This window comes from Brachionichthys hirsutus, chromosome 3 (genome assembly GCF_040956055.1).
Source record: "Brachionichthys hirsutus isolate HB-005 chromosome 3, CSIRO-AGI_Bhir_v1, whole genome shotgun sequence".
In the NCBI taxonomy this organism is placed as follows: Eukaryota; Metazoa; Chordata; class Actinopteri; order Lophiiformes; family Brachionichthyidae; genus Brachionichthys; species Brachionichthys hirsutus.
In genome coordinates this window covers 395,547-409,212 of record NC_090899.1, presented here as the reverse complement: position 1 = coordinate 409,212, position 13,666 = coordinate 395,547, and the positions used below count along the sequence as shown (strand labels likewise).

The window sequence follows — 13,666 nt, the reverse complement described above, 5'->3', positions numbered from 1 at the left end:
TGCGTGATTTACACCGGGGGGGGGGGGGGGGGGTATACCGGTAATTACATTTAAAAAGAGGAATATAATCTTACCAATAAACTTTAGATTATGCACTTGCAATAACTATTAAATAATTAATAGTTTATTAAATACATATTTAATAGTTACACAATATCTACTCACCATAAATTGTGGTCCCAATAATTACTTCTGTCCTTCATGGTTTTATGTTTCGTAAATTCCACATTCTTGTTTTTTAATCTGGGTTCTTGTTTTTTAATCTGGGTTCTTGTTTTTTAATCCGGGTTCTTGTTTTTTAATCTGGGTTCTTGTTTTTTAATCCGGGTTCTTGTCTTTTAATCCGGGTTCTGGTCTTTTAATCTGGGTTCTTGTCTTTTAATCTAGGTTCTTGTTTTTTAATCCGGGTTCTTGTCTTTTAATCCGGGTTCTTGTTTTTTAATCCGGGTTCTTGTCTTTTAATCCGGGTTCTGGTCTTTTAATCCGGGTTCTTGTTTTTTAATCCAGGTTCTTGTTTTTTAATCCGGGTTCTGGTCTTTTAATCTGGGTTCTTGTCTTTTAATCTAGGTTCTTGTTTTTTAATCCGGGTTCTTGTCTTTTAATCTGGGTTCTTGTTTTTTAATCTGGGTTCTTGTTTTTTAATCCGGGTTCTTGTCTTTTAATCCGGGTTCTGGTCTTTTAATCTGGGTTCTTGTCTTTTAATCTAGGTTCTTGTTTTTTAATCCGGGTTCTTGTCTTTTAATCCGGGTTCTTGTTTTTTAATCCGGGTTCTTGTCTTTTAATCCGGGTTCTGGTCTTTTAATCCGGGTTCTTGTTTTTTAATCCAGGTTCTTGTTTTTTAATCCGGGTTCTGGTCTTTTAATCTGGGTTCTTGTTTTTTAATCCGGGTTCTTGTTTTTTAATCCGGGTTCTTGTCTTTTAATCTGGGTTCTGGTCTTTTAATCCGGGTTCTTGTTTTTTAATCCGGGTTCTGGTCTTTTAATCCGGGTTCTTGTTTTTTAATCCGGGTTCTTGTCTTTTAATCTGGGTTCTGGTCTTTTAATCCGGGTTCTTGTTTTTTAATCCGGGTTCTGGTCTTTTAATCCGGGTTCTTGTTTTTTAATCCGGGTTCTTGTCTTTTAATCTGGGTTCTTGTTTTTTAATCCGGGTTCTTGTCTTTTAATCCGGGTTCTTGTTTTTTAATCCGGGTTCTTGTTTTTTAATCCGGGTTCTTGTCTTTTAATCCGGGTTCTGGTCTTTTAATCCGGGTTCTTGTCTTTTAATCTGGGTTCTTGTCTTTTAATCCGGGTTCTGGTCTTTTAATCCGGGTTCTGGTCTTTTAATCCGGGTTCTTGTCTTTTAATCCGGGTTCTTGTTTTTTAATCCGGGTTCTTGTTTTTTAATCCGGGTTCTTGTCTTTTAATCCGGGTTCTGGTCTTTTAATCCGGGTTCTGGTCTTTTAATCCGGGTTCTTGTCTTTTAATCCGGGTTCTGGTCTTTTAATCCGGGTTCTTGTCTTTTAATCCGGGTTCTTGTTTTTTAATCCGGGTTCTTGTTTTTTAATCCGGGTTCTTGTCTTTTAATCCGGGTTCTGGTCTTTTAATCCGGGTTCTTGTCTTTTAATCCGGGTTCTGGTCTTTTAATCCGGGTTCTTGTTTTTTAATCCGGGTTCTGGTCTTTTAATCTGGGTTCTTGTCTTTTAATCCGGGTTCTTGTCTTTTAATCCGGGTTCTTGTCTTTTAATCTGGGTTCTGGTCTTTTAATCCGGGTTCTTGTCTTTTAATCCGGGTTCTGGTCTTTTAATCCGGGTTCTTGTCTTTTAATCTGGGTTCTGGTCTTTTAATCTGGGTTCTGGTCTTTTAATCCGGGTTCTTGTCTTTTAATCCGGGTTCTTGTTTTTTAATCCGGGTTCTGGTCTCACTGTGCCGAAGCAGGTTTTAACCCTTCGTTGCTCGTTAACGGAGCGAATCAGCTGTTAAAACCCGAGTTTTAAGTCTTAGTCCTGGTTTCTCTTCTTGGAGGTCGTCGGTGCCTCTTCTTCCTCCTCTTCTTCCGCCTCTTCTTCCTCCTCGTCTTCCTCCTCTTCTTCCGCCTCTTCTTCTTCCTCCTCTTCTTCCTCCTCTTCTTCTTCCTCGGTTGGACTTTTCTCCTTAGCAAAGAAGCTCTCCAAATACTTTTGTTTCTTTTTATTAATTTTCGCGAGTTCACGGCTGTTTTTTTTAGCAACGTATCAAGACGCGATTGTTACGTTGGAGAAAATCCGGTAGTTTTTCAAAATAAAACACCTTTTAGACGCTAATAATCGATACAACGGAAGTTGTATACATTAGTTGCTCTTTCTTTGCGGCCCGGTAACAAATGCCTCACGGACCGGTACCGGGCCGCGGCCCGGTGGTTGGGGACCCCTGCTTTACACGACGTCATCAGGCTGATCGGAGCTGTCGGGTTCTACCTTCAAAATAAAAGTCTTGGTATTCTATTTGAATCGTATACTATAAAGGATCGATGCGGAGTTTGACGGAACGCCCACATCCGGGTTACGCTCCGACAGGTGTACTTTGTGGATAAACGTTAAAGTTAGTTACTGATGATAAAAAGGTGGCTGCGCTTTTATTTTTAAAGCTAATAACCGGATACCATTTCAGCACCGGCGTGGAACCCTGGACCCGACTGGGACCAGTCCGGAGAACCGGTCCGGTGCTGCTGGGAGAACTGGGAGGCCAGGTGCGTCAGCGCGTTTCCTCAGGTGACGTTCACGAAGGGCGGGGCGAGCTGTATTTGTGGGCGTGTCGTGGGCGTGTCGTCATCGTCAGCTCACTCGAACTTATCTCCTGAAGCTAACGTGAGTTGCGCTGGAACGGACAGTGAAGCTACCTGAGCTAAATCCGGAGCACCTTGAGCTGGAGGTGCTCGTCGGGCCCGTGCGCGTCCTCGACTCCTCCGTGAGATGCCTTTTGTCACCCCGGCGTGTTTGTATCAGCTGATAACGCGCGATCAGATCAATATATCGGGACGTCTGTGCGTCGTTCATTGTTGTTTAGTGTTTAAACGGATCCCCGTTAGACACAAAACATAAAACACCACAATAATAATCCAAAAGCAATCAAACATAAAGTTACACACATCACATATTTAAATAGCGCATCCTTAGGTGGTATTTAAAAGGGACTTTACTATTCAAATAACTCCAGAGTGTGGTAGCGCCATCGTTTCACACACATTTCAAATATTTACCTTTCCACACCTGGTCTGGCTCATTAGAATAAATCACAGAAGTGAGTTCTTTCAAGCTGCTGTTGCCTTTGATCGTACCTCATGAATAATACCGGCTTAGATTAGGATTGGATTCGAGTTAAGTAGAATTTTTGCTGTGAATTTCCAGGTCTTGTCAAAATTTCACTGCCAAAGATTTTACAGACTGTGCAGAAGTGAGCTGCTCAAAAATCTGTTGGCCAACACCGCCATCTAGCTGCAGATATGAGAACAGCAGCAATGCAGAGAAAATACCTGCGACGGCCTCGTCAGGCCGCGAGGCTGAGACTCCTGGGGAATATTACTTTAGTAGAATAATATTATAATATTACTTTAGTAGAATAATATTACTTTAGTAGAATAATATTATAATATTACTTTAGTAGAATAATATTACTTTAGTAGAATAATATTACTTTAGTAGAATAATATTATAATATTACTTTAGTAGAATAATATTACTTTAGTAGAATAATATTATAATATTACTTTAGTAGAATAATATTACTTTAGTAGAATAATATTACTTTAGTAGAATAATATTACTTTAGTAGAATAATATTACTTTAGTAGAATAATATTACTTTAGGAGAATAATATTACTTTAGTAGAATAATATTACTTTAGTAGAATAATATTACTTTAGGAGAATAATATTACTTTAGTAGAATAATATTATAATATTACTTTAGTAGAATAATATTACTTTAGTAGAATAATATTATAATATTACTTTAGTAGAATAATATTACTTTAGTAGAATAATATTACTTTAGGAGAATAATATTACTTTAGTAGAATAATATTACTTTATTAGAATAATATTACTTTAGTAGAATAATATTACTTTAGTAGAATAATATTACTTTATTAGAATAATATTACTTGAGGAGAATAATATTACTTTAGGAGAATAATATTACTTTAGTAGAATAATATTACTTTAGCAGAATAATATTACTTTAGTAGAATAATATTACTTTAGTAGAATAATATTACTTTAGGAGAATAATATTACTTTAGTAGAATAATATTACTTTAGTAGAATAATATTACTTTAGGAGAATAATATTACTTTAGTAGAATAATATTACTTTAGGAGAATAATATTACTTTAGTAGAATAATATTACTTTAGTAGAATAATATTACTTTAGGAGAATAATATTACTTTAGTAGAATAATATTACTTTAGGAGAATAATATTACTTTAGTAGAATAATATTACTTTAGTAGAATAATATTACTTTAGTAGAATATATGTCAATACATGAATGAGAAAGAAATACTGAAAGATATTTCATCAGTGTTTGTTTTGAACGGAGAAAATCATAAATTGGTAAATTACAACTTTCAACTGCTTTGAAGTTTCAGTTCCTTAAAGACTATTCTGACCATCTAGTTTCAAAACGTTGTGTCTGCTGGGAAATATTATTTAACCTGTGTGAAAGTTGCATTGTAGCCATCAGCTACCTTAAGGAAAGGAGACAAGAGAGTAAATTATCAATATTTATTAGATTTTATTAGGTTCAGCTGGGGGGGGGGGGAGGGGTCAGTCGAGGTGGCTGGGGCAGACTCTCTTTTTTTTACCATTATCCGGGGGGGTCGCGGGGGCAGCAGCCTAAGCAGGGAAGCCCAGTCTTCTCTCCCCCCGGCCACTTCCTCCAGCTCTTCCGGGGGGGTCCCCGAGGCGTTCCCAGGCCAGCAGAGAGACATAGTCTCTCCAGCGTGTCCTGGGTCGTCCCCGTGGTCTCCCCCCGGTGGGACGTGCTCGAGCCTCCTCATCTGGCTCCTCAACGCGGAGGAGCAGCGGCTCGACTCCGAGCTCCTCCCGGATGACTGAGCTTCTCACCCCATCTCTAAGGGAGAGCCCAGCCCCCCCACGGAGGAAGCTCATTCCAGCCGCTTGTACCCGGGACCTCGTTCTTTGGGTCACTCCCCAAAGCTCGTGACCAGAGGTGAGGGTCGGAGAACGGAGACCGACCGGTGAATCGAGAGCCCCGCCTTTCGGCTCAGCTCTCTCTCCACCGTGACGGATCTGTGCACCGACCCGTCTGTCGGTCTCTCGCTCCATCCTTCCCTCACTCGTGAACAAGAGCCCGGGTACTCCGTGGTTCCGGAGCCCTTGCTGGGTGTCGAGGGAGGCCAACTGTTTCCAGTCGGAACTTCTCAACCTCGCACACCAGCTCAGGCTCCTTCCCCGCCAGAGAGGTGGCGTTCCACGTCCCCAGAGCTAGAGTCCGTAGCCGAGGGTCGGACCGCCGAGGTCCCCGCCTTAGGCTGCCGCCCAGCTCACACTGAACGGGGACCCCCCCTCCGGTCCCTCCTCCTGGAGGCCACAGCACTCACTGATTTGCTGATGGCTTCTTTCGTCTTTGGAAGAGTCGAGCCCACCAGCGCTTTGTCTTTGTCTTTGTCTTTGTCTTTGTCTTCTTGTCTTCCTGTTTCAGTGACTCCTCCTCGCTCCGTTCAGCTGGCTCCTCCTCCTTGGTGAGCATCTCGTTGAATTGCTCCTCCTCCTTGGTGAGCATCTCGTTGAAATGCTCCTCCTTTTTGGCGAGGAGCTCTTTGAATTGCTCCTCCTTTTTGGCGAGGATCTCGTTGAATTGCTCCTCCTTTTTGGCGAGGATCTCCTTGAATTGCTCCTCCTGATTGGCGAGGATCTTGTTGAATTGCTCCTCCTGATTGGTGAGCACCCCTTTGAAATGCTCCTCCTTGTTGGCGAGGAGCTCTTTGAATTGCCCCTCCTTGTTGGCGAGGAGCTCTTTGAATTGCCCCTCCCGCTCGGCGAGCAGCTCCTTGCTGACCTTCTCCGCCTGCTCGGAAGCCTCCAGCAGCTCCTGCCTCTGCCTGATCTTCAGCTCATCCATGGCCAGCAGGGCCTTCTCGTACCTGTCGCCTTCGGCGTCGCTGCGCTCGCTTTCAGCGGCCTTTGACTTTTCCACCTTCTCCGGCAGTGAAGGACGAGTTTGGGGCTTCCGATCCTTAACTTCTGGCTTGCGAGGCTCTTGGGTGCCCTTTTTAAGGGCCAATGTCTTTCTCAGGAAGAAGCGGGTTCTGTTTGAAGTTGTCCCCGCCGTGATGACGCTGCCGATCTGCTCAAAGTACTGATCCGTTTGCCGTGTGTCGCTGGCACCCTGCAGGTTTCCTGCAGTCACTGCGAGCAGCTGGCAGAGACATTCTAAAGACACGTCATCGCCGTTCTTGAGGAGTATGGAAGCACATTTGTGGACGTCTTCGGCTGTCAGTACATTCTTGTTGTAGAGCTCGCCAATAAAACGTACGTTTCCCACTGACCGCCGGCGGGAGCCCTTGAATATGGCGATACGCGCTTCTTCGCTTTTGGGATCTACATGGCGAACATTTCCAAACTCTTTCTTGCATCGATTGATCAGGAGAGTGCGGAAAGTTACAATTCCAGGCTTGCCCGGGCTGGAAACATTCAAATCCATCAGGGCGTGGCACACGCTGGCACAGAGCCGAGCGGACTTCTCCTCTGCGATGGCCTTGTCAAAGACCAGACCAGCCAGTACCTGGAGCCTCTCCTCGGTGTCTATCTTCAGCTGGCTCACCTGCCTCACCAGAGTCTGTAGTGTCTCAGGTCGAACCGCGTTGAGGATACAGCGGAGACGCGCCGTCAGCTTTTCGGTCTCCTCTTTGGGGCGGAGAGCGGATGCGTTGGCAGACCTTTTCTTGGGGCTTTCCTTAGGCTTGTCCAACAGCCTGACGTCCAAGACAATCCCCGTGGGTTGCAGGCCGTCAGGTGTGTACCCGCGCCTGGTTACTGGTAAACCTTTGCACTCGCTCATCGTGATTCAGGAATTACAATAGCAATTGACAATTCAATCAAACCTTACTTCTTATATACAGTACCTTGATCCTTTGATGTCCATCTGCTTTGATTTTGGCTTTCGTTTGCCAGATATGCTCTGCTCTTTGATCTGCTTTGATGTTAATGCTGGTTTGCGGTGTCCCTACTCTAAGCCGTACACCAGGGGTCCCCAAACCTTTCCCTGTGAGGGCCACATAACGTCTCCCTTCTCTGATGGGGGGCCGGGGTCAGTTCGTACAGGAAAAGTGTGACGATGGCAAATAACCCAGAAGAAAAAGTCAGGAAACAAATAATAACACTATTAATAAAATAAATAACACTATTAATACAATAAATAACAACCAAATAACCCTTTCCGGGTTCATCACAGAACAAAAGTCCATGGAACATTAACTTTCTGGTCGTATGCGATCATCATTAAAAGTGTCCCAAACGAAAGGAAGAATGCTTTTCTTCAGAATATTAATATTCTTTACTATCAATATTATTTTTAGGAAACAAAAGACTGAATTAACGACCCCTCTTAAATGCACCGAATACCATTATTGATCCCCCACCAGCTACTCATGTTGTATGCAAAGGGGAAAAAATACAAATACAAAAATACTGCTGCACCTCCGGCCATCAGTCCGTTAAACTGTTTAAAGTTTGCGGACGACACCACCCTCATCGGGCTCATCTCGGACGGTGATGAGGCGGCCTATAGGAGGGAGGTGGACCGGCTGGAGTCCTGGTGTAGCAGCAACAACCTGGGGCTGAACAGCCAGAAAACGGACTTCAGGAAAGTCACAGCCCAAACACAGACAAAAGCGGCGTGCGTCGGCGGGCCAGCTCATCGGCCGGCGAGGGCCTTCGATGCCGCTTGCGCCTTTAATTTAACTTCTTTCTTCACACCTGGTCCTTGTTTAAACTGGGATATATTTAGCCTAGCTTAGCACAAACACGTTGCGAGACGGATACTGCTAGCGTACCACAGTGAAAGGAGAAGGTCCATGTCTGATTAGCGTGTTGTCAGTGTAAAATATGATGGTTTTAGCATCTGTTGGCGGTGGAGCTAACTGTTAGCAGAAGACGTCTGAACTAAAGAGATAGAATTAAAAAAGTTGAGAGTTCATTCCTTCTATATATTTTATGGAAATAAAACTAATCTGGATTTAAATAATGTGATCATCTTTGTTTTTTTAATATTAAATATAAATCAATGTCAATTAGACAAGACAAAAAATAAAGAATAAAGCCAAAAATAGATTAATTTCCTCTTTATTTTCCAAACATTATTTATTCCCAGAAACACAAAATAATTTAATCAGAAACATTTGAAGTTCAGAGACTCACGATAGTAAAAGAAATAAAATAGTAAGCAGTTTGACTTCCTGACATTTATTAAACGACTGTTTGACTTTAACGTCTTTCAGTGGCGTCGATAAAAGGCTGCGGGACGCGGTCGTAGAAATGGACATTTCTATTTTCAACACGCGACAGAAGGTTACGCGTTTTGTGCTTCTCTGTTTTAAATAAAGTTTCATTGAGAGGTGATGCTAACAAAATCAGATGACCGAGTTCCACTTCAGGGTAAGGCCCCTGTGGAATTAAACCCACATATACTGGATTGTGATTGGCTAATAAGGACGTAACGATTATTTGTCTGTTTTAATGCTAATGCTAACACCCCTGGCTCATACTTGGCTTACAGCTGCAGCCTGTAGCTACCACTAGCTAGCGTTAAAAGTTATTTTTCTGTGTAGTAAATCGACTTCAGAACTGATTCCTGCACATGAAACTGGTAAAACAAAAACAAAAGTGGCGTTAGCGTTAGCCTTCAGAACGGGTTAGCATGATTACCTGACTGGTAGCTTAGCTGGTTTATTAGCTGCAGTGGCGGGCGGTCAGGGCCTGCAAGCCCTTCTCTGCTGGCCTAACGTAACCAGAAATCAAGAAAACATGATCATATTTATGATAAGTCAATTATGTATATATATATATATTCTTCACATTCATGTCATATTATATTCCAGTGATGTATTTTTAGGTGAGAGTTTTATCCAATCAGAATTGTGCCGTCTGTGCTGTGTGAGTGAACGGGCTCTTAGAGTTGAGTTGATAGACAGTTGCGATAGCCAATCAGATGCGTAATCAACTAATCAACTAATGTGCACAGGTGAGGCGACGACCGACCGAAAATAAAACTACTCCCGCGTTCTTAACCCACAAAGGCCGAATGAGGGGCCAGCGTGGATTTGGTGGTGGATATTCTTGAAAGGCCATTTCAAGACGGACCTTCACAGAGAAGCTAGCTCTTGCGAGCCGACGTCGTCCAACCCCGGAGCTAGCTAACCCTTCCCAGGTGGGGAAAGGATTTGTTTGTCCGCCACTTCCAGGCTTCAGACTGCGAGCGTTCCTCCTGGCTTCCAGCTTCCGAGGGTCGCTGCAAATTGTTCTGCTGGGAATGACTTTTGTTCGGGAGCAACACTGGATTTAGGAACTTTAAGAAAGGAGAATGGATTGTTTTCAAATAACTGTTTTGGGGGACAGCTGTTTTGGTGAGTACCAACACTATTTAACACGATGATGAAATAAAATGACAGATATACTGTAAATGCAATGTGTGTAAATAATGCGGCGCGCCGGTGCAGCTGTGTGATCGCAGTAGAAGTACACAACGAGACAAATGTGGCCATTGTGTTGCAGTCTCTTATATTAAACTGCAAGTTTGCAATTTAAAGTTTGCCTATTCGTGGTGGACTTAATACATTTTTTGGACAAATAATGTTCAATTCCCTTTTATTTCTAACTTTGATAGTACCACGTATAGTGATAAGCTTTAATTGCTGATGCAGTTTATTGATTTTTAAATGCTCGCGGTTCGTGTCGTAACACCCAGTAGTGCGTAAGTGTGTGTTTGTATATTATTTCTCCAGCTGCGGTGTCATAAATTATAGTATTATGAGCGGTATTTATTCAAGTCGGACTGAGTAGTACTTCACTGAAGGCCTCGTGTAAATGCACGGCCCGCCACTGATTGGCTGCAAGCAAAAGTTGTCATTTCCCGAAACCATTTAAGGATTTCTCTCGTCAAAAAGCCGGTCAGTGTGATTATTCAAAACTGTGCCAGAACAGAAACGTCTAAGAGGAATTATTGGCCAATCAGAAGCCAGCGTTTCCCTCACACCTCATCCTGTCCGTTTCAGGGTTTTAAATAAAAAGAAGAATGTTGAAAGTTAATCGAACATCTCGTCTGTTAAGACCTAAACGTCCTAAAGGAAAGCAGACGCCCCCGATTAGAGACCCGACCCCCTTCTTCGGAGGGCGTCTGTGCGCTGACCCGGGTCAGGGTCTCAGGCCTCCGAGGCACATGTACTTGACCTCCAGATAGTCCTGGATGCCGTACTTGGAGCCTTCTCTGCCCAGACCGGACTGCTTGACGCCGCCGAACGGGGCCTCCGCGGTGGACACGACGCCCTCGTTGACGCCGACGATCCCCAACTCCAGCGCCTCGGCCACCCGCCAGATCTGACTCATGTCCTGCGAGTAGAAGTAACCTGAGGACAGGTGGAAGGAGCGGGTCAGGGTTCGGACCAGAAGAGAGACTCCGCCTTCTAAGACGCGATGCTGGGAGGGAGGGACTCACCTGCCAGGCCGGCGTTAGAAGCGTTAGCGATAGCCAGAGCCTCCTCCTCGGTGTTAAACCTGTCAATCAGAAACGAGAGCTCTGGTTGGACACACCTGGACACTACCTGATCCTGAAAGCAGAACCAGAAACACGCAGAAGGGCGGAGTTCACCCAGGTACAGGTCCTGTTGCTCCTCCCTGAAGCCACAGGTCTGCTAGCTTCCAGGCTAGCATGCTAGCACCAGCACAGACTTGACTCCGTTTTTGAATATTAGTGTTCATTTACAAATTACAGTCACCAATTTAGTTTTCAATAAAGTTGTCTCGAGTCGAAGCGCTCTCTGAAGTGGCTTTGATCTTCAAAGGGCGGCGTACGGACCTGAGGACGGGCAGCAGGGGGCCGAACGTCTCCTCCTTCATGCACAGCATGTCTGTGGTGACGTCGGCCAGCAGGGTGGGCTCCATGAACGACCCGCCCAGACGCCTCCCGCCCCTCAGCACCTGCGCCCCCCGGGACACCGCGTCCGTCACCTGGTTGGCCACCTGGAAGACAGACCCAGGACACGGCGCGCTACGGGGACGTCGTCATGGTGATGTCACTTCACTGGGATCAGCGAGACAAAAGGGCGGATCCCTCCAAACAAAGTTCTGGTCCGGTTCCGGTTCCCTGCTGCTCGGGGGCGTGGCTTAACGTTCGTACCTTCTCTGCGGCTCCGGCGTTGATGAGCGGCCCCAGAGTGCTCTCGGGATCTGAGCCGTGACCCAGACGCAGCTCCGCCTCCATGGCCCGGCCCAGTTTCTCCATGAAGCCGTCGTAGATGCGGCTCTGCACCAGGAACCGGTTTGAGCACACGCACGTCTGCAGGAGGAGGAGGTGAGGAGGCGGAGCAGCAGGAGGAGGAGGAGCTACGGGTGAACACAACATCCAGTCTACCTGTCCAGTGTTCCTGAACTTGGAGGCCATGGCTCCGCCCACTGCCTTGTCGACGTCAGCACTGTCAAACACGATGAAGGGGGCGTGGCCTCCCAGCTCCATGGACGTCCTCTTCACGGTGTCGGCGGCCATTTTTAGCAGCAGCTGAGGAGAAACGGAGAGTTAGCTTAGAACAGCGAGGCGCTGCACCCGATGTGGCCCGCCCTCACCCAGACTCCGCCTCCTGCGGCCCCCAGGTAACCCCCGGCTCTAACCTTTCCGGTGGCGGTGGATCCAGTGAAGGAGATTTTGGCCACCAGTGGGTCGGTACAAAGAACCTCCCCAACAGAAGGCGTGTTCTCCCGGGAACACGGGACCACGTTGAAGACCCCCGCCGGGATCCCCGCCTGCTCCGCCAGCTGCAAGACATGAAGGTCCCGCCCAGGTGAGGCCCCCAGACAGACAGGAGAACCTCAAAGCATCCGGAGAACCCACCTGGGCCAGGGCCAGGGCCGACAGGGGCGTGTCCTCGGCCGGTTTCACCACCACGGTGCAGCCGGCCGCCAGGGCCGCGCCCACCTTCCTGGCGATCATGGCGCTGGGGAAGTTCCACTGTGAGGCGAGAGATCAACAACGGTTCGGTACTGTGATGTCATCACACCAACGGCCTCTGACTGGCTCCTTACCGGCGTGATGATTGAGGCCACGCCCACCGGCTGCTTCAGGACCAGCAGCTTTCGATCCCTGGCAGGTGATGGGACGATGTCGCCGTACACTCGCCGCGCCTCCTCCGAGAACCAGTCCAGGAAGGAGGCCCCGTAGACCACCTCCCCGAGGGACTCCCTCATGGGCTTCCCCTGAAACGGAGCGTCCCGGTGAGCTAATGACTCTGCTCGGACACTTCCCATCATGCACTGGGCTCTTCTTTGGACTAATGACCTCTTGTCCTCCTGCAGGTTACCGCGGAAACGAGCTCATTATTTAATTTGGTGTAATTGCTGTGTTTGTCGTTGTGGTTGGGTGCGCGTCTCCCCTCGGGCCCCGCCCCGCCCCGCCCCGCCCCGCCCCGATGGCGCCGGGCACTCACGCTCTCAGACGTGATCAGCTCGGCGAGCTCGTCCCGGTGCAGCATCACCAGGTCGAACCATTTCCTCAGCAGCAGGCTCCGCCCCTGCAGGAGAACCAATCAGATCAGCGAGAAACAAACCGGTGCGGTCCGGTTCCAGCCTGAGAACCGTGGCCAGGGGGGGCCCAGGACGGTGACTGATCCGGTCCACGGGAGGAACCGTCAGCTGTTTGTAACCAATAACAGATCAGACCTCCCCCAAGCAGCTCGATCCCCCCCCCCCCAACATTTTGACTGTAATGTTAAAACTGATCCGGGATCCGTCCTGGATCAGGACTGATCCGGGATCAGTTCTGATCCCCGCTCCTCCAGGTAAACAAAGACGGAACCCCGCCGCTGACTGACGGATCGAACGTCACAGAACCGCGAATAGAACTGATTATTGTTATGACGTCACCAGGCGGGTTTCCTCCCAGAGGAGAACCGGCCCCGGTTCCGCTGTTCCCCCTGGTGGACTCCGGTACCTTGGCCGTGGTCTGCTTCCAGGACCGGAACGCCTTGGACGCGGCGTCCACGGCGAGCTTCGCCTCGGCCGGGCCGCAGTCCGCCACCCGGGCGACCTCCTCCCCGGTGGCGGGGTCCGCGACCGGGAACGCCGTGGGCGCGGACAGCCAGCGGCCGTCCACGTAGCCGCGCGTCCGCAGCAGCGGCGCGGAGCCGGCCCGGCTGGAGGCGCTCCTCACGGCGGGGAGGAGGCGGCTTGTCCTCGGGACACGGAGGGAGGCCATCCGGAGCGAGGACATCCGGAGCGAGGACATCCGGAGCGAGGACATCCGGAGCGAGGACATCGCGGGAGGGACGCGGCTCCGCAGCGCGCCGCCTCGGATAATAACCGCCTGGAAGGGGACGCGGAGGTCACGTGACACGGGGAGGAGCGTGAGGCGTTCAATGCCCGACGTAAAGAAATGATCACCGCCCCAACCCTCAGGAAAGAAGTGGCTCCGCCCCCCGAGGAA

General features: G+C 47.7%; 1 protein-coding gene across 1 annotated transcript; it reads right to left on the bottom strand.

The window, feature by feature from the left end:
* Positions 1–8,305: 8,305 nt before the first annotated feature.
* aldh5a1 (aldehyde dehydrogenase 5 family, member A1 (succinate-semialdehyde dehydrogenase)) lies at positions 8,306–13,473 on the bottom strand. Its single transcript, XM_068756739.1, has 10 exons — positions 13,175–13,473; positions 12,672–12,755; positions 12,271–12,441; positions 12,080–12,196; positions 11,860–12,003; positions 11,606–11,749; positions 11,372–11,530; positions 11,051–11,214; positions 10,691–10,749; positions 8,306–10,601 (listed from the first exon to the last, which is right to left on the bottom strand). Exons 1-10 carry the CDS (start codon positions 13,466–13,468, stop codon positions 10,390–10,392), a joined length of 1,548 nt encoding a protein of 515 aa, XP_068612840.1. The 5' UTR covers positions 13,469–13,473; the 3' UTR covers positions 8,306–10,389.
* Positions 13,474–13,666: the final 193 nt, after the last annotated feature.